General features: G+C 41.9%; 1 protein-coding gene across 1 annotated transcript in view; it reads right to left on the bottom strand.

The window, feature by feature from the left end:
• Positions 1 to 27,115, bottom strand: part of HDAC2 (histone deacetylase 2) — a 69,694-nt gene that overhangs the window by 13,412 nt on the left and 29,167 nt on the right. The window contains exons 3-10 of the mRNA XM_077487089.1: positions 21,463 to 21,580; positions 19,077 to 19,151; positions 14,780 to 14,918; positions 13,929 to 14,070; positions 13,321 to 13,413; positions 12,739 to 12,847; positions 10,689 to 10,829; positions 4,721 to 4,829 (exon numbers count right to left, since the gene is read on the bottom strand). Of these exons, the coding sequence (XP_077343215.1) occupies positions 4,721 to 4,829; positions 10,689 to 10,829; positions 12,739 to 12,847; positions 13,321 to 13,413; positions 13,929 to 14,070; positions 14,780 to 14,918; positions 19,077 to 19,151; positions 21,463 to 21,580 (926 nt within the window). The remainder of the gene's footprint in view (positions 1 to 4,720; positions 4,830 to 10,688; positions 10,830 to 12,738; positions 12,848 to 13,320; positions 13,414 to 13,928; positions 14,071 to 14,779; positions 14,919 to 19,076; positions 19,152 to 21,462; positions 21,581 to 27,115) is intronic.

Below are 27,115 nucleotides of genomic sequence, written 5' to 3'. Positions count from 1 at the left end.
TGCTAAAGAAATAAAAAAAAAAAAAAAAAAAAAAAAAGAAGAAGGACTGAAAATTACGAAATAAAACTTTTTTTCTTAGTTTGTTACAAAATTTTCTAAATACATTTTTTTCTCCTTTACTGATTTGCATTGATGAGGCTGCACTGATAGGTATCGCTGATTGGCACAGATTGGCAGCACTGATAATCAGTGCCCTAATCATCAGTGTAGATGTCCCTTGTGTGGATTTGCTGGTTATCGTCTTTCCTCACGCACTGTCAGCATGAGGAGAGGACTGCCGATAACCTGAAAATACTGTTAACACTGATCAGCTGTGGCTGGACACAGCTGGTCACATGGTGAAGAGCTGATGTGCTTTGTTCTTTGCCCTGATCAGCTGTGTCCAAAAGGACACAGAGATCACAGATCTGTGCCGATACACACAGCAGCGGGTATGCAGGAAGCTCGATCATGGAAGGAAATCCATAAGCACCCTCCCAGCAATGTGAGCCTATGCTGTAGCACTCTTTCGGCTATAGCGCAGGTGGGAGGCAGTTAATAACAAGCTCTACTGAAAAACAAGGACAAATATGTAGGGGAAAAAAAGGCCTAAAATATCTCACCCCTTTTCTAAATAGATAAAAAAAAAAAAAAAAGCACTAAAAAATAAATGTTTATGCTCATCATAAAATCCTTTTCCTCAATTGCATTTTACTGGCACAATATTGGACACTGGCAAACAATTGCAGGTCATCCCCCAGGAAAACCCACCCTTTACCCAGCATGCCCCAGCCTGTAGTAAGCAGTACCAACAGCATGATCATGAGGCAGGACCTGGGTTCCTCAAAGGACTCCAAGAGTGAGGGATTTCACTGAGAGTATAAAAAAATCCTCAAACATTTTCTCTCTTTCTCCTCAATTAAGACACATAGGAATTCAGATATCAATGGAATTTGATAAATCTGAAAGAAATCTCCTAATCCCACAGATGCAGTAAAGCGTCAGCTGCCGTGGAATAAGGCACATGGAACTTTGCTGTACTAAACGAATTTTTAAAGGCCAGAACAAGGGAAAGCAGTCAAAGAATCCCCTTCAAGAGGTTGCTTTTCCACCAAAGAGGATCAATCCACAAGTGGGCAAGTCTGCCATCATCAAGACATGCTCTGTTCCATTCATAAGATACCTGCAGCAACTAACTGGCGAGTTCCTCCTGCTAACAATCCAGTAAGGCAAAGGGCCCTCCAGCAACAATCTCCATCTGGAAGGCAAGATCTGAGGCACATCTAGATCTGGACCTTCCTACCTGTCCAGAGGCTATCAGTTGCCTATGCACTGTCTGGAAATCAAAGTGATCAAGGTTAAGACAATTGGCACTGTCCAGTGCAAGGACCAGGCTATCTCCACTGTTGTAGGAAGAACTCCCACTCCATCCCAGTGATGAAGGCAGGGCTGAACCAAAAGACCTGCGCCAAAGCATGATCCCTTGTGTGGAAGGGAACCACCTGTTATGAAGAGTCTGACAATAGCCCCAGAGATGGTGGGTTCTCCAAGAAGCGAAGCATTCTGGATATGTGGAGAAGAATCCACCCCAATGACATAGAAAGGCTAACATTCACATAAGAGCAATTCATTTATAGAGAGACCGATGCCTTCAACCGCTTACAAACTAATTCCATAGTAAAAAGGGTTTGAACAGGTAGAGATAAAAAAATAAAAATAAATAGGAGAGAGGAATTCAATCTTTTAGGAGGATCCCCAAACACCTAATGCTCCTGTTAGGGAAGAGATTGGAAAGGAAGTTTTTTTTTTTTTTTAAATCTTAATGCATAGAATAGTCTTCTGTGTGCAACAGCTCGCCCCTCCCCAATACTTACCCGAGCCCCATCTCGATCCAGCGATGTTGTAGGAGTGACTTGACTGCCTGGGGCTCCCCTCCTCACTGGCTGAGACACCAGCGCGGTGCAATTGGCTCCTGCTGCTGTCCATCAAATTCAGTCAGCCAATGAGGAAAGAAAGGGCGGGGCTGGGCCGTGGCTCCGTGTCTGAATAGACACAGGGAGCTGTTGCTCGGCTTCCCCCATAGCAAGCTGCTTACTGTGGGCACACTCAACAGGAGGGAGGGGCCAGGAACACAGAAGACGGATCCGAGAAGAGGAGGATCTGGGCTGCTCTGTGCAAATCCACTGCACAGGGCAGGTAAGTATAACAGGTTTGTTATTTTTAGCGTAAAAAAATAAATAAAAATAAAATATATATGACTTTACAAGCACTTGAACTCCCAGTTTGATGATGATACATTAAGGTACACAGGCTGTGGATCTTCATAGCGAGAAGCAAAGTTAGTTAACCTCACCCACAGGTGACATTTGCCAATAATGAAACTAGTCAGATATTAAAAGGTGCTACGGTATTGAACCAAAACTGTAATATATTGCAGCTTACCAATCAGCCGTTACGGCTGCATTTGTTTTTTTTTAGGCTTTATCCCCTCTGGTTTTTACCAGGTGATCTGGCCAGTAACACACATCCTGTATGGGTCTGCAGCTCCTATATATCATTCACAATTAGCCCTTGTGGCTTTCGAACAAGTGGTTTAAGCATATTGACACCCACTTTTGAGATTTCTCGATTTTTGGAAACGAGAACAGGCCTGTCTGATTACTTTACATTTTGGCCGGGATGGTGGGGGTGGGGCCTGGGGATCTCTCATTCAAAAATGTATTTTCTGGCTTCCCAGCTGCAACAGCTTGCGGGCTGGGGGACAGAGGACAACATGTACCTGGCTGTTCAGCTAGTATCGTGGACTAGTCCTGAGTTCATGGCTATATCACATTTGGAATTGGACCTCCCGGGCATCCCCCACTCCAGGAAAGTGTGGAAAACAACTAAGAGTGGTATCCCCATCGGCCCAATGGCATTTACTCCATTGTGGCATAGCCCTAACTTTGTGGAATTAAATAAACTACAGGTGTTCTCCCTAAGGAAAAGGCAAGGCATATGGTTCCTCCACCAACTGTATTCTGGTGGTAAGCTTTCAAGCAATTACTGCTGGTATGCCTGTTGGGGCAATAGATGAGGAGATGTACCCTAGGGATATTTTATGGTTTCAAGATTGTTGTATTTAGCCAGGAAGATGGTTGCAAGATTATGGATGTCTCACGCAGCACCTACCAAAGCCCAATGGATACAGAATGTCAACGCCACCCTCCTCAGAGAGCAACTAGCTTATCGTCACCGCAATGTGGCTAGGAAGTTTGATCTTATTTAGCAGAACTGGTTGGATAATACTTCCGTGGCTCCAGCGCAGCTGGTTAGAGATAGACTGCTGTTATTGTAAGCCCTATGGGAAATACCATAGATGGCTGCCTGAGTTTAGAGCATCAACCATTTGATACATATGTGCATTGAGGAAAGGGTTAACCTAACAAGCCCACTTATAAAAACTTACGTGGACTTTCTGGTTCACCCACCTTCTAACTTTTTCGTAGATGGCCCCAGGGGCAGGAGAAGAGGAAAGGAAAATGCATGTATTTGATGTTATGTTTTATGTCTCTTGTTTATTATGCCGCTATCCTCGACATGTATCTCATTGATTGTATATATATGTATATATATATATATGTATATATATATATATATATATATATACACACACACACAATGCATGTCAACCTATATTACAAAAAATTAGACTTTGAGATGTTGTAAATACGGATATGACTAATGCACGTATTGTATTCTTGTCTATCGGCAATAATTTTTTATTTTTTTTTATCAAAACATGACAAGACCAATCACAGCCCAAATGCTGTCTTCTGTGTTTATAACAAGTCTTAGCATCCCAACCCCTACATTTTCAGAAGGCCTATACATTTCAACCTTTTAAAAATCCAAATGCAGCCAAACCAGATTTTTTTGCTTTTAGTAGAGTGGAGAAAGACAGACAGGTTTTTTTTGCATTCTATTTACTCATTGGGCAGAATTTTCCTCACTTTCCATGTAGCTGCCTGTTAAATTTTCTAGATCTCCTGTTCCAGTGATGGATAGACAAGAAATGTAGGGTAAAAAAAATAAATAAATAAATAATAATAACAATAATAAATCTAAACATTGACAAAGAGTAGTAAAAACCGTACCCTTATCTACTCCATTTAATATATTGTTTTTGATGGGGTTAGGTTTTAAATAATAACGGAAGCTGTCTTAGCCCTTGTACACACGGTCGGAGATTCCGACAACCAAATCCGATGGATCTTGTCCGAAACTGTTGCATACACACGGTCGGACAAAGTTGTCGGAAAATCTGATCTTTCAGAACGTGATGACGTAATTTCGTTACGATGGGACTACGTTCAGGTTGGTAGCCAATAGCTTTGATGTAGGAAGTTGATCTGAGCATGCGTGGCACTTTGTCTGATCGGAATTCTCTACACATGATCGGAGTATGTCCGATCGGAGCATTTTGTTGGAAAATATTTCCGGCAAGTTGGAAAAGTCCGATGCAGTCCACACAGAGTCGGAATATCCGACAAAACGCTCCGATCGGACACATTCCGTCGGAATCTCAGATCGTGTGTACAAGGGCTTACAGTTTTCAACTAGAAAGACATAGTACCACTTGGAAAGAATACAAGTAAAGTAAGGCTTCCTTTTGTCTAATAGTATCGCGCATTAAGAAGCTTAAAAGCAAACATTAAGTGAAAAGGTAATATATAAAATAGTGAGCATTGACTCTTCTTACTTTATTTTCTCCATGTACTCCGGTGTATTTTGATTGGTCATATTGGAAGGGCTAATATGAAGCTTGAAATCTGGCCCAAAATATTCAAAGTAATCATTGTATGGCAGTTCTGAGAAAATAAATTACATGCAAAATTAACACATCACAAACAGGTAATTAAGAATGAAGAAAATTTGTAAAGTGTAAACATGGCATTTTTCTGACATCAAGTAGTATTTTGAGAAGCACTTTTTGTTCACTATGTTATATTCTTTGTGCTGCATGAATGAAAAACATAACTGTAGGAGCACCATCATGAATCTGAATAGTCCGAAAGACTTACAACATCACTCTGATTAACTAGACCAGAAATTAGAATTTTTGGTTTACCTGTAAAATCCTTTTCTTGTAATACATCACAAGACACAAAGGATTTCATGCTTCATGACTATTTGGGTTGCTGTGACCTTTAGGTGAATGGACACTGGCCAAAAACAGAGGAGAATCCTCACCCAGGCATAACTTCTTCAAACTCAGCTAAGCCCCAGTTTTATAGGAAGCAATGAGGAACACACACAAAAGAGAGGAAGGTTTTTGTGTCCTGTGATGTGCTTCCATCACAAGAAAAGGATTTTACGAGTAAACCACAAATCCTCGTTTAGTAAATTGTACATCGCAGGAAGCAGAGGACATGATATTCCTGACTACTTGGGATGTCCTAAAGCACTGTGCATGAGGTGTGGGCAACAAAGCGAGAAGGCCAAACATGCCCGAATACCCAAAACAGAACAGGTGGAATACCCTGACAAAGTCTCCTGTAAGACCTTTATGGCCAAAACTGCTATCAGCAGAGGCATGAACATCTATCTGGTAAACACACACATATAGAAGACATGGAAAAACTTGCTGCTGAATAGCCCAGGAAGTGCTACACTCCTGATTGGCCTTTATCCAGTAAGGAACCTTGCCCTTGATACCACAGGCCTAAGAAATGAGTTGATGAACCAACCTATAAATAGACAAAAAACACATCTTGGACCTTATGAACAATATTCAAAACCAGAGAAGCATCTTCTCCTTAGGATTAAGGCAAGCTTTCCATGTACAATGGTACAACCTACCCCCCTCGATGTTGAATTACTAGCTTTGAGAAGGGTAGGATCAAAAAAACACCCCTATCTCTCAGGATTTGGACATGAAACATACCGTAGGCAGCCAGCGACTGTATAGCAAGATGGAAGATTGGATCCTGCAACAGCAAATCTGGCTTATCTGGTAGAGCCTACTGCTCACCTGCCAAGAGATTTGCTATGTCGGCATACCAAGTTCTTCTTGGCCAAGCCAGTGCAATCAAGTTATGGGAATGCCCCCCACCTTTATTCTCTGCAACAGACAAGGAAGAAGCTGGAGGGAAGTCTTAGATCAGGGAAAATTGATCCCAGGGAGTCACCAGGGCAAGCACAACAAATGCCTGGGAATCTCTGCTTTGGATCACAAGCCTTAAGTTAGGTTTGTTGCTGAATTGTTGAAGATCAGAAAGGAGGAAACCTTAATGGAGCATCTTATCCTTGGCATCTCTAAAAGAAAAGTTCTGACCATACTTCTCGTGGGTCACAGGAGTGAGGAGTGCACTTGCTTTTGCTCTCCTATAACCCAGCATCAACTAATAGCAGGCTACTGCCTGCTGTCAGCTGAAGTGGCAAAGCAGCTAAAGGCTCAACAACATTTTAGGGACACAGCCAGCTGCCTAATTGGCAGCTGGCCCCGCCTTTTAGTGCACGGCTTAAAGCCAGAGCCAGCTGTGTCCGTCCCCTCCCCAGATAGACACTCCAGTGAGGACTGAAAAAGCACAGTGGAGAGCACTGATGCTCCAAGCAGACCCAGAGCCAAGCGACCAGCAGTCAAGTGAATGCTCAGTTCTAGGTCTTAGAGCAGACATGGAACAGCTGCTGTAATCACATCGATGCTGCAGCAGAGGTGAGCATGTATGTTGGTTTTAAAGACTGTGAAAGCATTCACTGGGACAGCCTGGGTCTCATTTAAGTGGGAAATCACCAGGTCAACAGCAGGAGAACCCCATTTCTTGCACAGATTTTTTTCTCTATGGGGTACTGGTGAGCAAAATGCTTTTGTAGTGAAGTCAACTTTTCCATGTGAGCATAGTAAGCATATATCACTTCTGGCAAGGGTGTCACTATTAGGGAGATTCACCCCTCTATTGGTTATGTTCACGTTTTCATCAAAAGTGAAAGAAAATCCCACAAAATTTTACAATTTTCCTGAGAATAGAGGGGAAATCTTTCAATGGGGACACCAGTTCTGGTGAATACCAGGTATTACCCCAGTTTGGAGTAATTTCTCATCACTTCCTGATTTGACTATTGAACATGAAATTAAGGTAAATGTCCCCAATGGGACACAGATGGCAAAAAAAAAAAAAAACTGACAGGGGTTAAATGCTTCCTTGCTCTATCCAAAATGAGGAAGAAAACAAAAAAACAAAAAAAAAAACCACACATTTTGCCTTTTAGTGCATGCATCTGCTGGGAAGCCCACCGTGATCTTCTGTGCCTGAGACAGCCCTGAACACCGTGATACCTCTTGGAAAGACTTGTTCACAGAGGATTTCCGATCCTTAGCAGCTTTATTCTCTTCCTCCTCCTCATCATCATGAGGAATTTCCCCTGATGCCACATCCTACCTCAAAGCTGCAAAAATCCCCCAGAGCTTATTGTGCAGTCCCCATATGGCTGCAGTAAATTCCACTCTTGACACAAATGATGGGAAGGTTTGCGGCGCTAAAATGCTGACAATACCAGAAAAAGGGCAGGGATTCAGAGCCAGTCCAACTATTTGGGGAGCCTTTGCAGGGTGAACTTTGCAGGGGGGGGGTCCTCCCTGTGTGGATACAGGGAATTTGGGGGCCTATTCCATTGTTGCCCCCAACGTGAAGTTATGGCTTGCAGAGGGTTATAAAGGTCTGTTAACTCCAGAGGATAATGGCCACCCAGCTGAGAGGAGTGTCAGCCTATGCCAGAACACTTATGTAGAAAGTCACCCCTTGTAGGGGTACCAACAGCAGCTGTTTAGGGCAGAAGAGCACTAAATCAGGTGTCCCTCAGGACATGTGGATTCTAGTGTGGTGCACCACTGCAGGACAAGGAGCTCAGGAACATATGTACTGCGCCAAGGAATGGATAAGAACGGTGAACCATGCATGTATGATCACATCCTCTCACACATGCGCCATTGTGGAGCTCCATCACCGTCATATGTTATTCCCATGGAAAAAACTGCCCAAATGCCCCAGAAAGACAGGGAACACCAACAGGGGGACATCCAAATTCTCCACAAGAACAGAAGAACGCACCAGTCCATAGGTACAGGGCCAGCAGGTCCAATCTTAACCCATTAAGGGGAGTGCACAGCAGGGCCTTCCTTCAGGGAGTTCACTGTCCTTGACCTGTACAGCACCCTGCCAGTGAAGTCACCAGATGTACTGTACACCTGAGATCTCTGCTTGCAGGATCCGGGGCTGACCAAAAGACATTACAGGTTGTCGTATGTGTGGTTGAGGTACAGACCCCTCTTAGCCATTCGACCATAGTGACCGATCAGGGCGAAGCTCTCCTCTATCCCATCAGTGGTGTGGATGGAGGAACAGGCTAGGAAATCATAACTATGTGTTTAGAAGAAAAATCTTTGGAGATACATCCATCATCTAAGGTCACTAGCTAACAAATGGGGGTTGGCTGATCTGGGAGGGGTTATGCCTGGTTGGAGATTCTTGCCTTTTTATTAGCCAGTGTTCATCCAACTGTGGCAGCATAACCAAAGTTGTCAAGAATATCAAAAGTTTTCCCGTGTCCTGTGATATTCGATTTGGAACCCAGGCTTAACCTGCAGGTGGCATGGCAGCAGTAAGTAAAAGTATCACAAAATAAGAGGGCACTGGGGAAGGAAGGAAACTCCTGCTATGTGGACACATGCCCACTGCATTGCCCCAGCATACCTGCATGTACATTTGCTGCAGGTGGGATGAAGAGCATTTACTTGTGGATTTGCTTCAGGGAAATACACCCATGTGCCACTGTCAGAATACAATGTCTGTCCCAACAGGAGCAATTCCTCCATCCCCCTCATTCGTGTGGATGGCGGAATCTTTGGTTTTTTTTTTTTTTTTTCTTACGTTCGGTCAGTAGGCTGACTGAAAAAAACAAAACAAAAAAAAAACTAACAGTGTAGGTGGCGGCTTAAATGTGACTGCAGGTTAACAAAAAAAACACATCTTAAAACAAATTGCCCATAAACTGCTTGACCGCTTGCTGAACTGCAACACTCTGCCAGACACCAGAAACAGAGGTACAAACACAGAAGACAAGAGTTGTAAAAAGATCAAAAACATACCCAACAAAATACTTAAGGGTGATCTCTGGACACAAAAAAAATATTCCTATATTCCTCAATAGTCACTTTGCGAACGTGTAGTGCCTTTGCAAACACACATATTGCCTTGTAAAAGTAGCTGTGACAGTATCACTATGCTGGACATAGCCTGTGCAGAGCTGTGAGAGGGATCCAGCAGGCCCACCCGCTACAGGCTGAAAACTATCTGGGCTACATAGCTCATTAGGATAAGCTTAGACATGCAGGGAGATATTTAAGAGACTCCTACACATGCACACATTGCTGCTACAAATATGGCAGTGAGAACACATCCCCACAAACGCACAGTAGAACATGTCCGTATCCCCATATATGCAAAGTGCATGCATAAACATTGGCACTCCCGCAAGGCTGCTATAAATATGGCAGCAGGATTCCAAACAAGTACAGTAGTGACCTTGGTTATCTATATTACCATGCATGCCAAGTATGACGATACCATATTACTTACCCCTCTGCTAATATTTTTAATTTTTTTCCAAATTTCAGCTTTAAACTTTTTTATAGTTTAATAATCTGGGGATATCTCATCATAATGTGTGTTTTCCTGAACCTCTACAATAAAAAAAAGTGATGCCAAACTCTCTTCCAAAACAATATTTGTGAAAAGAAATACCTTGATGGCTGGTTTACGCCACAAAAATGCACTCCAGGTCCATTCTGGATGCGTTTCCGCATGCAAGTTTTTAACACGTTTTTGCCGCGTTCCAGATGAGTTTCTGGATGCATTTCAGATGCTTTTTTTTCTTGTTTTTTTCCCCTGCTGTACTGGATTCTGTGCTTATTTGGTACATTCCAAAGCATTTTTTATGTGTTTTACCATGTTCCAGTACACTCCAGTACAGGAAAAATTCAGTATGCTCTATTTTTTTTTTCTTCTGACCCTGGAAAGCCCTGGAACCAACTTGCACTGGTGTGAACTATGCCATTGGAAACCATATAAAACCTACTTTCCATGTGTTTTTGATGCAAAAAAAAACAAAACAAAAACACACAGGACTGCATGCGGTGTGAACTGGCCCTAAGCCCTCGTTCACAACGGCACGATTTGGCAGGTCAAATTGCATGTCAAACCAGAGCCTATTGCCGGCAATAGGAGCACCTCAATCGGTGCGAAGCTGACTATGGGGCGCTGCACCGACTTCCAAAAGTAGTTTCTGCACTACTTTTGGTGAACTCAGAGGCGATTTCAATAGACATTTGTGTATGAACCTGCACAGATGTCTTTCAAGTTGCCCCCAATGTCGGACTGAAATGCAACTTTGAAATCGATCAATTTCAAAGCCGTGTTCAGTGTGAATGAAGGCTAAAACCATTGCGATTCCCTCCCCTTCTTTTTTATTCCCCTTCTCTAGACCTCCATGGTCTCTGTAACCTATTTAACCATTACTCAGATCTTCTAAATATAACAAAAAAAATAAAATAAAAACCACAACAATAAAAAGAAAATTGGCCATAAAAAAAAACAAAAAAAAAAAAAAAAAAACAACCTTTTAAAACTTGATGCTTATATAAAAGCCAATTACATATTAACTAAACCTACCATTTGGAATTTCACAATCCAGTGCAACAGCAGTCTCATATGTCCAGCAGCGAGCGACATTACGAATAGTATATCCACCTCCACCGAGCATGAGTAGAGGCAAGTTAAAAGTCTTTACAACTTCAACACACTTAGCATGACCTGCAGAAAGTAGAATGCGTTAGTGGAGTTATACAAGTCATTTCAAGAATAAAGGAGTCTACCTATGGCACTCAGTGGAGTAATTAACATGAGCTGACTGTAAAAACTTAAAAAGTAAAATACATATCAAACACATTTGCTTTTAAAATGCTTTTGAAAATGTTGAAATTCATCCATGTCTAATTATACATTTTCCTTTATAAACTATGCAGCAGAGAACTATTAAAAGCAGCAATATTAAAAGATTGTTATTTCATGTTAAAGTAAACCTGTTGCAGGCAGAAAAAATGCTAAGCCAACTGCAAAGCAAGTAGACTAAAATGCCAGAGGCCCCAAAATATCCCCGACTCCAATCCCAGAGTGTAAGACTAGGCATTTCCCACCCCCTCATTCCACAATTCAGGAGTCCTGTGTGGCATGCAGTCATGCCTGTTCATGACGGTTCGGTGTGGTCTATACACAACCAGTTTAAGGATAGGAGCACTGGGAGGTTTTGATGGCAATGTCAGGGCTATTAAGCAAACGCCTTAAGGAAGCCTCATAAAAAAAGGTATAAAAGATGCCTCTTGATTCCTTTGTAAATAGTTTTCTCCGCTTTCAATAAGAAATTCAAAACTATTTTAAATAAAATCTAGCTGCGCTGTTCTTGCCTGTGAGCTTAAACCCTTCAAGTAGAACTATAGGCAAAAAAAAATTTCCCCCCCATTTTGTATAGAGTAAGGGAGGATTAGAACCCCCATCAGGTTGTTTTTTTTTTTTTACTATCCATCTGTGTCCTATTGGAGAGCTTTTTCTTTACTTCCTGTCACATAGCCTAAGCAAAAGTGAGAGGAAATCCCTCCAAAGTGAATTCCAGATTGTCACAAGGTTCACTAGCACTAGTGTCCCCATTGGAGGGATTTCCCCTTAGTTCCTATTTGCGTTATCCCAAAGTTTGTGATTTTCTTTTACTTTCACATTCAATGAGAACAGTAAAATGGACAAATAGAGGTACAGACAGCAATAAAAACCTAAAAACCTGGCAAGTGTTCCAATTCCTCTCCACTCTATCTTAAAAAAAAAAAAAAAAAAAGCTTTGGACTTCAGCTATACTATAAGTTGGAATACTGGGTGTGCTTATTGCAAAGTTTAACCACTTCCTGACCAGCCGCCACTTATACTGCGGCAGGTTGGCACGGCTGAATAAGCCGTTGTAGCTGTACGTCGGCTCTCTAAGACACTGTAGCAGATGCACAGCGTGTCCCCAAAGCAGTTGTGCGTGCCCGGCGGCCGCGAGGACCACTGGGCACCTGCGATTGGTCGTGACAGAGCGAGAACCAGGATCTGTGTGTGTAAACACAAATCCCAGGTCTGTCAGGGGAGAGGGGACAGATCATGTGTTCCTACCAAGTAGGAACAACGATTTCTCTCCTCCTCTAGTCAACCACATTCCCCCCCCACAGTTAGAAAAACACATAGGGAACAGTGTTAAGCCCTTGATCATTCCCTAGTGTTAACCCCTTCCCTGCCTGTGCCCTTTATATAGTAATCAGTGGGTATTTTAAGCTCTGATCGCTGTATAAATGTCACTGGTCCCAAAAAAAAACAAAAAAAAAAAAAAAAAAAAAACAGTAGGGATGAGCTAAAATACAGTTTTTATTGTAGTCTTTGCATACGTCCCTCTTTTTGTTTGTCTCCTATACTGAGACATTCCGGGTATTTAAAAACTTAGATAGACATAGACATAGGTGATAGTTGTCTGGAAGATCCACCACCCCCCCACTGCAGTATGCAAAAGACGTAAATGAAGCAAAGTATACTGACTGTGTCTATTTTGGACAATCTATGAACCATGTGGAAAATACATTCTAAGTAATTCCAGAAGCCTTGTAGAAATCATTACTTGGTCACAAATTGAAATCTTAGTTACCCTTTACTGTTAAATTGAAACACCCAAGGCGATCTCCAGACAATGAATCGGCACCACACTGTAAAACCACTGCACTGGGCTGGTACATCTCCATTACTTTTGAAATTATCTGTGTGGGAAAAGTAAATTAGCTGGGATCATAGTCATTATATACAGCAAACAAGCATAAATGCCAGGTAACAAAAAGGAGAAATGCCAATATAAAAAAATAAAAAATAAATAAAATAATAATAAAATAAAAATAAAAAACACACACACACAAATGTGCACCTTCACTGTGAGCTGCATTAGTCCAAGCTGAAGGTTCACCTACATTTATTTTTCCCTTAATGTCCCCATATGCTCATTAGAAACAAGCAGACTACACTGAACTCAGGTTATTTCACTAAATGGTCACTGAAACAGAAGCAGTATAAAGTCCTAGACAGGCTTCCTTCCCGTTGCAGGCCAAAACTTTTTGGAACAATTTTTATCCAAAAGCGTCCAGTTACTAAAAAGCACACACATCTCCTATGGTATATCATTTTGCATCTTGCCTGCAGTTTTTAAAATGAGGAAGAATCAGAATCTAAAGCTACTTACTGGCTTAAATATTTGTCCGTATGATTCATCATCAATTCCATCCCTCATTGGGAAATTGACAGCATAATACTTTCCTTTTCCAGCACCAATATCCTGGAAAAGTGCAAGAAAAACATTTCTGAAAAGCCTTTAAAAGATACACAAAATATGAACATACAAAACAGAAGGCAACAGCTTTAAAGTGCACCTTCCCTTTGTTCCCCTGCTGACATAATAGTCTGCTACGAATGAAGAGTTAGCCTTGTGTGGGTCATAACCTGGAGCTTACATACCGGGCGGAGGGCTCTTCTCCACCCACATGTGAAAGTGACAGACACAATTTATCATTGAATATTTGATTTTATTAAAGTTTAAGAAGCCTTCCGAAGCAAACTAAAGCGATAACCTGTAATATGCATGAATTTGCCCCTTCAATCCATCATGTTGCACTTCCAATTTCTTTTAAAAGTTCACGTTAGAGCTGTTATGGTTTGAAATTAAAAAAGTACATATTGTCTTATGTAACCAGGCTTAATTCAATATAATAGGAATGTTCATTGCACTATAGCAAACTAAAGTTAAATCACAATATTCTTATTTTAATTTATAAAATGTTAAGAAGAACTTACTCGGAGATCACCGGTGCCAGGGAAATATTCCCCATATTTGTGGAATGAAACGGTCATGACCCGATCTGTAGTATAGAAAGCCTCTTCAACACCATCACCATGATGAATATCTATGTCAATGTATAACACTCTTTGGTGGTATCTACAGAAATAAATTTGGCATCAGTAATAGTGGTTTGCAAGACACTAAATACAAGTACTGATTGTAAAAGTCTATTCAAATAATTTTCTAAATTTTTACTTGTTGTGCCCTATTTTTATGATTAGCTACTAAAGAATTTTCAGACTTATAACACTTAGGGGCTTATCTATATAGCATTCATTGTGCAGACATGACAGTGTGAAAATTACTGTACTTTGTCTAATGTGTGATTCCTTTTCGCTCGGATTGTGAGAGATATATATATATATATATATATATATATATATATATATATATATATATATATATATATATATATATATATATATATATATATATATATATATATATATATATATATACACACACACACACACACACACACACACACACACATATACACACACACACATATACACACACACACACACACACACACACACACACACACACACCTCTGATGTCAAAGTTTTCAGCATTCAGAAAAGGTTTTCAGCTGCCCTGTGTACATCAGCCCTAAGGGGTGGAGAAGCAACAGTACACTGATCTGATAAAAAGTTGGAGGCTGCGTTTCTCCTAAGGAAAATACTGGTTGCCTAGCTGCCATACTGACCCTCTGGATTTGATGCTTTGAGCTACTGACACAGGACAAGCCAACAGACCAGGACTTTTTTTATTTTACAGAAGACACATATGCAAAGACACTTACTTTAGGAGTTCAAGGATGGCAAGTACAATGTCGTTCACATAACAAAACCCAGATGCTTCAGATTTTTTAGCATGATGAAGCCCTCCTGCCCAGTTTACTGCCATGTCAGTTTGCTGTCTGTTCAGCTTTACAGCACCAGCTGAAAATAGAAGTGTTACATTTAGTAAAACTGCAAAAAAATGCTTTCGGTTTGTCATGGTATGTGCAAACTACTGAAGACACAATCATTCTATAGCAGGAGTAGAAACAGACAAGGGCGCAGGGAAAGTAGTGAAAAAAGTCTGGATGGCCACACTCCAATGAAATCACTTTTATTAATACTTATATGTAAATAACATTTCAAATAGCAAAAATGAGGGTAAGAAATACAGCTCAGCTAACGTGTTTCACACCTTTCCTGGTGCTTAATCATAGCTGAAATGATGAACTAAAACACAGGTATATATGCAGATATATTTAAATAGCTCAAATGCATTCAATCTTGGAATCAAGTTAGCCCAAGAATCTTAGCTATTTAAATATGAATGAATGAATGAATGAATGTATGTATGTATGTCTCCATATTGAAAGAGAGAGGGAGAGAGGGAGAGAGGGAGAGAGGGAGAGAGGGAGAGAGAAAATGTATACACTCCCCCACCAAAAAAAATAAAAAATGATACGCTCATATGCACAAACACTTCAAAAGTGGTATTTTTCATCCAATTTTCGTATTGTGTGTATGAAGCTTAACTGTAAGTACATAAAAAACAATCCTCAATAAACAAATCCGGTAATTCTCTGAATAATCAGCATTCATTCAATTGTGCTTCCATGCAAATGTGAACATCATGTTCTGATCTTTATTGGAGAATGTTATTTTGTATATAGAGTGTTTATGTGGTGAGTTTACACTTGTCATTGAACAGAGTTTGGATAACACAGGGTTAAACGGAAAGGTCATAAACGAACTGCACATTATCTGGACAGAATGCTTGGGGAGATAGTGATGTGTTCCTGCTTAGGAGATGTATGTTAGCTTGGGGGGGCTTCAAACTCTGCAGGGCTCCAACACACACTCGCTGCTATTCCAACCCTTCACATATTTCCACATAAACTTCCCTCCGGGCATTCAACTTTTCCAGGTATTGTGCTCAGCTTACCACCCCAAACTGATGTTGTTCCCTCAGCTCACCTCTCTCCCTGCATGTCCTGTGAGCAGAATAGCTGATCTACCCATCAGCTAGACTTAGACCTGATCTACCCATCAGCTAGCTGTGATTGACAGGTAGATTGAAGAGGGAGCTGTCATGGGGCCCCCTACTGGCAATGCCTGAATGGTCAGGTGTGCGGCACTTACTATTGCGAGCTGTTTTGGTGGCTGCTGGTGCAGCACCTACCACACAGCTCGCATACTTCAAAGTCTTGCAGGACGTGGCTGCTAACGGGAACTGAGTTCCTGTTGTGGAAAAAAGTACAGGAACGCCGTTCCCGCAGGACTTGAGCTATATATATATATATATATATATATATATATATATATATACACACACACACATACACACACACATATACACACCCCTGTGTTTTCGTTCATCATTTCAGCTAGGATTCATTTTTGCTGAATGAACTGTTACTTATATGGATTAAAAAAAGTGATTTAATTGGAGTGTGGCCATTCAGACTTTTGTCACTATATATCTTATGATGCATGCAGGGCCAGCACCCTTTCCATGTGCAGTGGCGGTATAGCAGAGGGGTTTATTTGCTTTGGACAGTACACTACTTACGGTGCAGGAAAAGTGTTAAAACTTGAAGAATTTATTGCAAACAAATAATATCACACGTGTAGAAGATTTATAGTTACCGTATTTATCGGCGTATAACACGCACCCCAAGTTTAGGAGGGAATTTAAAAAGAAAAAAAAAAACTTTTAGGAGGGAAGTTTAAGGAAAAAACGTACATTTAAATGCCCATCAATGCAGCCTTATCAGTGTCATGTGCAGCCTTGTCAGTCATTTGCAGCCTTGCATTTAGCCTCGTCAGTCATTTGCAGTCTTCTCTGTGGCTTTGCCATTTAAAAATGGCACCGCCGAGATACAGAGCGGATGTCCTGTGTATCTTGGCGGCTTTTGGCCGCACTCGGCTATTTTCGGCCACACTCGGCCGAAAATAGCAGAGAGTGGCAGAAAGGGTTAAAAAATAGTGGGGGATCGGCGTATAACACGCACCCCCGATTTCCCCCTGATTTTAGGGGGGAAAAAAAGTGTGTGTTATACGCTGATAAATACGGTATATTATTATTATGTAGGAGTTATGAGTAAGTGCATGCTGTGTGAAATGCATTAACTCCTTCCCTGCTTGTTGAACAAATGGTAGTTTTATTGAGTTGCAATAAAAAGTTTCTTGGAGTGCTTCTACCCTCAAATGAGGTCATCCGCTTTTCTTTTATCCTGCGTTTTCCAGCAGCACTGGACTCGTCACCATTATAGTCATACTGATCTCACCTGGAGCGGCATTTCCTTTTGCGTTCTGCGTAAGATTTTTAGTCTCCAGAATCAGTTTACCTATGCGAGTCATGCTGAAGACTACTAACCTTGTGTGAGTGCCATATTATTTTAGATTGTAATAAATTCTTCAAGTTTTTTTCAAGTTCAACTTGCAAGTTCTACTCTTGCCTCTGCTTGATCTCCCCAGATCAATGAGAGGAGCAGCAAGATCTGCGACTGATGCTTTTAGAGACTAATGAGTTTTATGGACTATATGGTCATGCAGTTTAAATATGTTTGCGACACACAGAATTTAAACTATGGACGGAACTAGAGCAAGAAATGTGTACAGTACCCCTACGAAGAGCGATCTGGTGCTACACAGTACTACCGGAATCCATGAAAAAACACCCTCTTATAGGCCCAACATTGCAAATAGGGCTTAGAATTAGTCAGAATTCGAAATTTTCGTCAACACAATCCCCAATATTCCCGATACTAGGTAACCCTAGTTTTAAACCAGGAATGGAGAGGAGGGCCTTTGAGAGCCTGCGGGAAAAGGGTTATACTCAGGCATCACACTTTTTGCAATTTGACTCCTGGCCAACAGTGACCGTATTGACTCAACAGGGGGGCCGATTTGAAATTAAGGTTTGGCAGGCAATGCAGCTTCGGCACTTCTTTGAGTCATTAGGTCCAGCAATAAACTATAAACGAGATCTGACAAGATGTGAAGAGAAGGAACCTCTGTCTCGAACGATATCAAAAGGTATATACAATGCTCATAGCCCCCCCAGATAATTATGAGATGCCAGGTTTTGTAAAGTGGGAAAGGGACTTGGATAGGACATTTTCATCAGATCAACGTCAGAGGATGATATACCTCTCGTTAAACTCATCAATCTGTACTGGAACTCAGGAATTAAATTATAAGTTGTTGACGAGGTGGTATTATACCCCATCGAAGCTCCAGAGGTTCTTCCCTGGAGCTTCAGATCAATGTTGGAGGTGCAACGGGGGACGGGGGACTTTATTCCATATTTTTTGGACCTGTCCCAAGATCAAACAGTATTGGAGAGACGTGCAAAGAATTGTGCAAAAATTTACCGAATATCGAATACTGGATGACCCGGCTTTTTTTCTGTTGCACCTCTCACATATTCCAATAAGAAAATATAAGAGTTCGGTATTGTGTCATATGGTTAATGAGGCCAAGGCATGTATTGCCCGATCTTGGAAAGATCCTAAGCCACCCACAATAGCAATGTGGTTAAATAAAGTTAGGAAGGTGGGGGCTGTGGAAGATTTAGTATACTCGGCCCAGGACAGAAGTGAGCAATATGCCAGGGTATGGACGGTTTGGAATGCTTTTCTCTCTTCAGAGGAGGGAAAGAAACTGATGGGGAACAGGGAAAGAGAAGGAAACCGCTATGTAGTGGGATTAAGTAAACTGTTTTTTTTTTGTTTTGTTTTTCTGGGGGGAGGGGGGAAGGCTGGGGGAAAATATTAAAATAAAAGGAGGAAAAGTGGAATACTTAATAACAGTAGAGATAAATAAGAAAGGGTTCTCAGCTATTAAAATCAGGGAAATAGAATTTTTGCAGAGAGTAAGACGGGCCGGGAACTTATGAATGTATGTATGTAACTATGAAGATGTATGCAATTCAACCTTGTAACCTCCTTGAGTATAAATAAAGAATATATAAAAAAAAAAATATATGTTTGCTACTTTTCTGTAGTTTTTTCAAAAATCTACATGCACATCTTATACATTTCTAAAAATAGTAATTCATAGAAATCAAAAAAAAACAAAAACAAAAAAACACCTTACCCACAGAGCCTCCAGTGGAAAGCTGACAGAACTCAAAAAGCCCATCAAACACCGGACAGTCCTCACCAACATTGACTAAACAGAAGCAAAGAAACATGTATCATTTTATTTATGAAATGCAATTTAGATATTGTGCTACTTTTTTTTTTTACTTTTGGCAGTAATCGGCACTATTCTTTCTCAGAAAGCTGTTGGCCAGGACTAGAAAATTCATCACTATAACAGAACCAAGGGCTCACACGTAACAGAAAGCCTATTTGTCAAAAGATGATTATTACGGGACGTGAACAAAGGTGACCTACTGTGAACACAGTCCTCTATAGAGCACATTCGACATCGCTCTAATGCATCCTTTTAGTAGCAACGCAGGAGGAATGTTTGGCAGCAATACCCCTCTTAAACAGGTGGCCAAACTTCACAGAAATTTGCAGCAAAGCCTCATCTGGAGGACTAGCTTGCTTGGTGTGTGGTAAAGAGTATGGGTGACATGATATCAGGGCTGAAAATCTACATGTGCCTGTATTGCACACACCAGAGCTTTAATAGAGAAAAATATCCCCCCTATACTCTAATTCAGGGTAAAACGTCATAAGGTTTTTTTTGTTCAACCCAGCAGGTGGAATGAAAAGAAAAAACCTACAGATAGCCGTACTAACACAAGTGATGTTAGTACAGAGATCCCCCCAACTGAGCTATTGTGTTCTGACAGGGTGACTGCCCCCTGCTCTGCCCCCCCCCCCCCCCCCCCAGGACACAATCAGCATTTGCAGCCATTGGCTGAGAGTGTTGATCGGATGCCGGTTTTCCAGCATGCCAGTTTGTCAGAAGCTATCGTGAGGCTGGCTTCTGTCAGGCAGGAAGCTGTACACACAAGACGAAAATCAGCTGGTCCTGCTGAACCGACAGTTTTTTGGCCCGTGAGTACTCAGCCTTAATAACATTAGCAGTGTTTTGTTTGTCACACTTTGTTCATACAAGTTACCTTTGTGTGTTAAAGTATAACTAAAAGAAATACTTTTTTTTACATTTTGGATAGAGTAGAGAGGGATCAGAACGGGTGTCAGTTTCTATTACCGTTTGTGTGTCCATTAGGGAGATTCACTTTCTCCATTTGTCCTAATTTAACATTAGCATTGAAAGTAAAATAAATTCCCAAGTTTTAAGTTGTCCCCAGAAAAGTAATAGAGGGGAAATCTTCCAACGAGGACACTAGTTACGATGACCTGGGGATCCCCAAGGAATACCCTTAATTTGTAGGAATTTCCTCTCACTTCCTGTTTGGCTATGAGACAGGAAATGAAGGGAGATGTCTCCAATGGGACACACAGATAGCAAAAAATAAATAATAATAAAAAAAAACTACCGGGTATTAACCCTTCTTTACTCTATCCAAAATGAAAAAAAAAAAAAAAAGTTTTGCTTATAGTTCTTACGATTGTAAGCTTTATTGAGCAGAGCCCTCAGATTCCTCTTGTACCAAATTGTATTTTAACTGTAATGTCTGATTTCATTTTGGAAAGCACTCAGCTAACTGTTGGCGCTATACAAATCCTGTGTAATAATAAATGCTGCAGTCCCCTCTGTAATATAGTTGTATTACCTGATGATCCAACCAGTATATCAGTTTTTATTGCAATTCCTGTAACAGGGTTGTCACCAGGGTTGTACGTAGGTGGACAATAGTTTTAGATGAACTTTAAGTAAAAGAAAATTTAAATCCAAAACTTCAGCTAACTCTTTTTAAATAGTTACAGCAACAAATGTGAATAAAAGAGGCCCCTTTAAACCACGCCTGAGGGATTCAAATTGCTTTTTTTAACCCCTGTATCTTATGCTGACAGCTTAGTCCACATGTAAAATGTGCAGAAAAACACATGTCCAGCCCAAAAACCCCCGCCCCCCCCCCTTCTTATTTTGGATAACGTGGGGGGAAGAACTAGAACCCCTGATTTTTTTTTTTACTGCGATCTGGGGCTCCATTATAGAAATGTAGTCTTCCTATACTGCTAAAATTTTAAAAAGACAGGACAGTGCAACAGGGACAGAAGAGTAGGAGGCTAAAACCCCCCATCAGATTTTAGTTTCTATCTATCTGTGTCTCCATTACAGATTTTCTCACACTTCCTGTCCGGTGAACAGACGTCATAGTAAACGGAGCCCCAAATAGCTGCAAAAACAGTAGCTCCGATTTTCCCCCACTCTATCCAAAACTAGTAAAAAATGTTTTGGCTTGGCATACACTTTAAAGCATGTGGGAAGAAAAGGTGATCAAGCTGAATACTACCACTACTACAGGGTATTAATCTCGCACAGTAACCACAATATTTTTCGCTATAGTGGATCTTTAAAATGCCTTTACTCTGTATCATAAGAAATGTGAACTTACATCTTTGCATTTGTTTGCTGTATTCAGACATATTGTCTGGTCTGATCGATCGAAGAAACTTAATATATTCATCACTGTGATACTTTGTCATCTCTTCTGCTGTGGCCTTGTGAGGGCGCTTTAGAAAAAATAAAACATAAAAGCATTAACATTCACACTAAATGATTGCACTACCTCACTTGATTTCTCATATCTACAGGTGTAAAATAGCAAATTTATCAGCAATTTATTTCTCAAGAATCCTCCATGAAAAGAGCGTAACCTAGAACTCCAACCAAAATAATTTGGATACAGTAGGGGAGGGTTACCTCTCAAATTCTTTTACTTAATGGATCTAACAAGAGAGCTCTCCCCTCACTTCTTGTCCTACAGTTTTTAAAACCTTAAATCACAGATAGAAGAAAAACAAAAACAAAAAACACTTGACAAAGGCATAACAAAATACAAAACTTAAAGGGATTGTAAAGTGATTTTTTTTTTTAAAAAATAACAAACATGTCATACTTACCTCCACTGTGCAGCTCGTTTTGCACAGAGTGGCCCGGGACCTGCTCTTCTGGGGTCACTCGGCGGCTGTCTCGGCTTCCTCCTGCAGGTACTTCTCACGTTCATGCGAGCTCCCTCGCATGGTGAGAAGCATATGCGGGTGCGCTCCCGTGATACAGCTCGCTGTATCACACGGCCCCGCCCCCCGGCACTCCACGTCAGTGGATGTGATTGACAGCAGCGTGAGCCAATGGCTGCGCTGCTTTCCATCCATCCACTCCAGCCAATCAGCGGCCAGGCTGAACGGTGGAAAGGACGACGGGGTGAGCGCGGGATTTTCGAGGATTGAGGTAAGTAAAACGGGGGGGGGGGGGGGGGGGCGCAGGCACTGTCAGATGTTTTTTCACCTTAATGCATAGAATGCATTAAGGTGAAAACATTTACCTTTACAACCCCTTTAAAGAGGAAGTAAACTCTCCGACTGAAGCTTCTTTTCATTTAGTCCATTATAATAAAGTAATTATCAGACTATAGCCACTGTAATCCAGCCCAAATTGCATATTCCTTACTGTTTAAAGAAGCTTTAAAAAAAACTTCCAGGGGTTAGGTAGCACCATTTTAAGTATTGTTTTCGGAGTCCACAGTGGAGTGTATTTCCACCCTTACATTGAGCACTTCCTGTACCGTTAACCAAGCCTCCTTCTCAATCCAACGTTTCTATGGCAGCCCTGCTTTACTGTTCATAGCTGACTTTTTTTTTTTTATTTCATAGTATTTACTTGTGCCGATGTCTAATGTTTCCCTTTGTCAGTCTTATCAGCTTCAGCTGATAAGACTGCAGTAATGGCCAAGTTTACACTGCATGTCATGTCACATGGTCACACGGTGTGGAGGAGGAAGCTCTGAATGATTCTGAAGTCTCCTGGGAGTTCAGTAGAGTGCTGTAGGAAGTCCCGATAACACATAGATAAGCACATAGAGAGTGTGCTGTAAATCAGGCATGCTCAGTGACATCATTCTAAAGAACAAAAAGGATTACAACAATACTAAGTAAGGAGATATCTACAAGCAGTGTTCATTAGGGTTTTTATGCTGATTTACATGGGACAAAGTTGTGGGGGAGAGTTTACAACCACTTTAAAGTCTGACTTTTATTATTTTAGGAAGGTATTCTCTCCTGCCTCCCCCCCTTTTCCCTTTGCACAAAAACAACAAAAGTAAAAACCTTTTATTTTTTTCTGTGGCTCATTTAATTCAATTCTGACCTATGCCAGGATGTATTGTGAGGTCCAGCACAAGCACAAATATTACAAGTCTCTTGTTCATGTGTAAGATCTCACAAACCATCACTTGGTATGTGTGATGTAGATATTCCAGGAGCAGTTTGGATGGTCTCACCTATGTAATGGTAAATGATCCCTTTTATATTTGCAAGCAAATTAAATGCTTGACAGATTCCATCCTAAATGTTTTGTACATGTGTGTGTTGAGATTCAGATCGCTGCTCAACACAGAGCACAGAGGTCCAGCATGCCTCCTGCAAAGTACCCTTAATCAAGGGTGCTCCTGGTCCCTGAGCAGAAGCTAGGCACTGGTCATATGATCTTGGCAAGGACACTATGAAAGGGTTGTAACAGACTAATGTTAAGGCAGAGATAATCAATCAGTGGTTTTTGGCTAAAATTTGAAATCACATGACCAGTGTCTAAGCATTTGTTCACATGGAGGAAAGAGATGTTTTTTTTGCTAGATAACCCAGCCTTACAAAGCTTTTTGTTTACTTTTGTTTTGTTTATTCTTGAAAGAGAAATATGGGATTTAAAAATCAAAAAAGTTAATCATACTCGCCTATATGGCTAAAATGAGAACTTAGCAATCAAAGACCACTGATCACTCAGTTATCAGGCACGATTTGAACACACAGAGGTGACTGTCAGTCACCAGCTTTGTGTTCTTCCCCCTCCAGTGCTCACTGGAGCGCCGGGCTGTGGAGGGGCATGAACGACTGGCTCAGGTTCTCAGCCGCACACTGAGTGGCTGAGACAGCTGCTGGTCAGGCATGTCAGCAGATCCCGAGATTCCTGCAGACCCTGGACCGGCTGATGTCAGCAGACAGCAGACTTTAGCCAGCTGTCGGATGAATCTGGGTCACAAGAGTAGAGAACGAACTGCATACTTCTCTAAGTAAGGGCCCTTTCACACGTATGTTTCCGTGTACAGGCTCCGCTTTGCTCAGCAGGGGGTCGCTCTGTCGGTTCCCGCTGAGCAGGCAGATGACAGGTCCATCTCTGCACACTGTGCGGGGACAGACCTGTCAGATTGTGGCTCTCCTATGGGGGAATCGGATAAAGACAGACTGTAGAGTCAGTTTTCATCCGATAGACGGATGGAAAAGTAGCGTTTCCATCCGTCACACTTTTGTGGATCAGAGCGGGTCGGATGTCACCGGACATGTCATCAGTTGATCCATAGACCTGTATGTAATGGACCTGTATGGGGCGTCCATTCAGGTCCGCCTAAAAAAACTCAGTGTGAAAAGGGCCTAACATTTAGAATTGAGTGTTTTAACATGTTCTAAAATATACCTGTAAAATAATTTAATTGCAGTGTTTAACTGCACAATGAAAGGGAGACCCCCAAAAGGTGGGCAGCCCAATGTAGGAGAGACCCGAATCACCCAAAGTTCCAGGATGCTGATCTGCAACCTCTGCTCCCCTGACTACCACATTCTCTGAACCAAGAGGTTCTCCAGAACACCTTCCCAGCCTGACAAGCTCCTGAAATCCATTATCTGCATGGATATCCACCTTTCCAGAACTGCTCTTCGGAATCAGATGCATAGGCAGATTCAAGGATGCCTGGCATTTGCCCAATACTTAATGAATATTGAGCTGCAGAGATCTGGACTGAAACAGGGCACAAGGGACCACATCAAAGGTACATACCATCACCTTCCCCAGCACTCCATGCAGACCCAAATCACAGAACTTTACAACCACCTTGGACTCCACCTGAGCTTCAAGAAACCAGCATTCTTGCTGCGCAGGCAGTACCTTCACCTGTGTCATATTAAGGACTAAGCTTATATACTCCAGATGCTGTACAGGAGCCAAGGTTGACTTCTGAAGGCTCAGCACCAAGCCAAACCTCTCCAGGACTTGGACTTTGTCCCTGAGCTAATCCAAGCCTTCTGAAAACCATTGCAGGGCAAACTGTGCAAGAGGTTCTACCTACCTGATAAGAGGGATTTGGGAGCACACCTCATCGTCTTTCACCCCACCTCCTTGCTTGTGTGTGAGGCCATGGCATGCTGAGGGTCTGTAGGCCTGTAAACGCCACAGACCTAGGAGAAGAGATGGCACAAGCCAAACTTTGAAGTGGCGACAACCCCTCCTACAAAATGTCCCCAAAACTTGCTGTGCAGATGTTGTATTCTGATGACATATTGGCTGGCTTTATGGAACGGCAACACAAGCTGTCTGCCCAAGGGAACTGGAAAATGGTGCATTATCATACATGCCCAGTGTGAGCCTGCCCCTTATGAACACTGTTACTGTGATGAGCACTCTGTACAAATAAACAGCCAAACATTCCATGTGCAGAGACACCCAGAGGAAAGACTGCTGCCAGCTCCACATAGCCCAGAGACACTCACCATTTCATGTAGCAGGGCCAACAGGACAATCTTCACCCATCATGGTGGGCGCGCCCCTCAGGGCCTTCAATACCACAAATCCCCCTCTGGGGGATCATTGCTCTGAATCTGAACACCCTGCTAGCTATGTTCCTCTGGTACACTGTATCGAAGAGATTGCTGCTCACAGGAGCCAGCTGAGAATGGCAACTCTACAGAAGTCTCTGCTCTTGTATGTGGGTCTAGGTACAGTCCCTCCTGGCCATAGAGACCAAATTCAGAAAAAGCTCACCTCTGCCTTATCAGGAGTGTTAGCAACAGGCCAGGATTTATGGGGGTCAAATCCCACAAAATGATCTTGAAGGATATACATCCATCACCTAAGGACAATAGCTAACAATTGGAGGTTTGGCAAGCTGGGAGGGGTTATGCCTGGGCATAGATTATTGCCTTTTTTTGGCCAGTATAGATTCACCTGAATGTAGCAACATAACCCACATAGTCATGAATATGAACTCTTCTGTTCTGTAATGAACGATTAAGAAAAACAACAATTTTATGGTTTTTATCTCAAAACTGAGTCTCGCCAAAGGAATACTGCTGTTATATGATGGCATAAACATGAACATCTACCAGTGTGTGAATTTGCAGCGTCTTTGAATATATTTATATTCTTTAACATTTTACACAAAAAAAACCACGTTCCTGTGTTCTTCAGTCCTTCGTGCATTTGCTCAGCTAGAAACATTGGTGCCGGTTTCCAGCCACATGTTGTTATGCTCACCTGTACCCTCCGTTTCTTCCCTTCTCCTACACCAGGGGTGCCCAACCAGCTGCCCGGGGGCCACATGTGGCCCACGGAGCCTTCTGTTGTGGCCCGTGACCTCCTGCTCTAGGGTGGAGAGTTGGCATGCCCAGATCGTGGGTTGCCGACCTGCCATCCCAGAGCATCAGTGTTGTGAATGAATCTGGTGGTGGAGCAAGCAAGTGGCTGCAGAGCAGAGCTGCATAAGCTGATGCTTCCTGTATAGCGCCAACTCCTGTCACAGGCGGGGTGATAACAAATGTATTCTACCTGGGACAACAGCCAGCGATACCCGAATGGAAGGTAAAGGTAATTTTATTACTAAAATCACAGTGTATACATGTGCATACTGCTCTGCAGTGGTTACTGGGCTGCTTTCAAACTGATCTGCAGGTGCACCTGCATGTTACCTGCACTGAGCCATAGATTTCTGATTTTATCTGCAGGTTTGGTGCACTTTTAGAAAGCACACCACACCTGCAGGATATAATAGAAGTCTATGGCAAAGTGCAGCTAATCCGCAGGAAAGCCACAGGTGAACTGCGACATCCCTCAGAACTGTGGACGTCCCTCAGAAGGAGTGGGATCGTGTGCGTTTCCACTCAGCAGCTCAATCCCGATGCGCTCGTGTCACCCGGACACGCCGCATCTTAAATTGGCAGGAGGGCTCTATGATTGGCCCTCCTGATCACATGACGGCTGTGTCCAATCACGGCCTCCATGTGATG

Source organism: Lithobates pipiens, unplaced genomic scaffold, assembly GCF_037356315.1.
Source record: "Lithobates pipiens isolate NorthernLeopardFrog02 unplaced genomic scaffold, aLitPip1_a1.2 Scaffold_18, whole genome shotgun sequence".
Taxonomy (NCBI): Eukaryota; Metazoa; Chordata; class Amphibia; order Anura; family Ranidae; genus Lithobates; species Lithobates pipiens.
The sequence above is the reverse complement of the archived record's forward strand: the minus strand, read 5'-3'. Positions and strand labels throughout refer to the sequence as shown.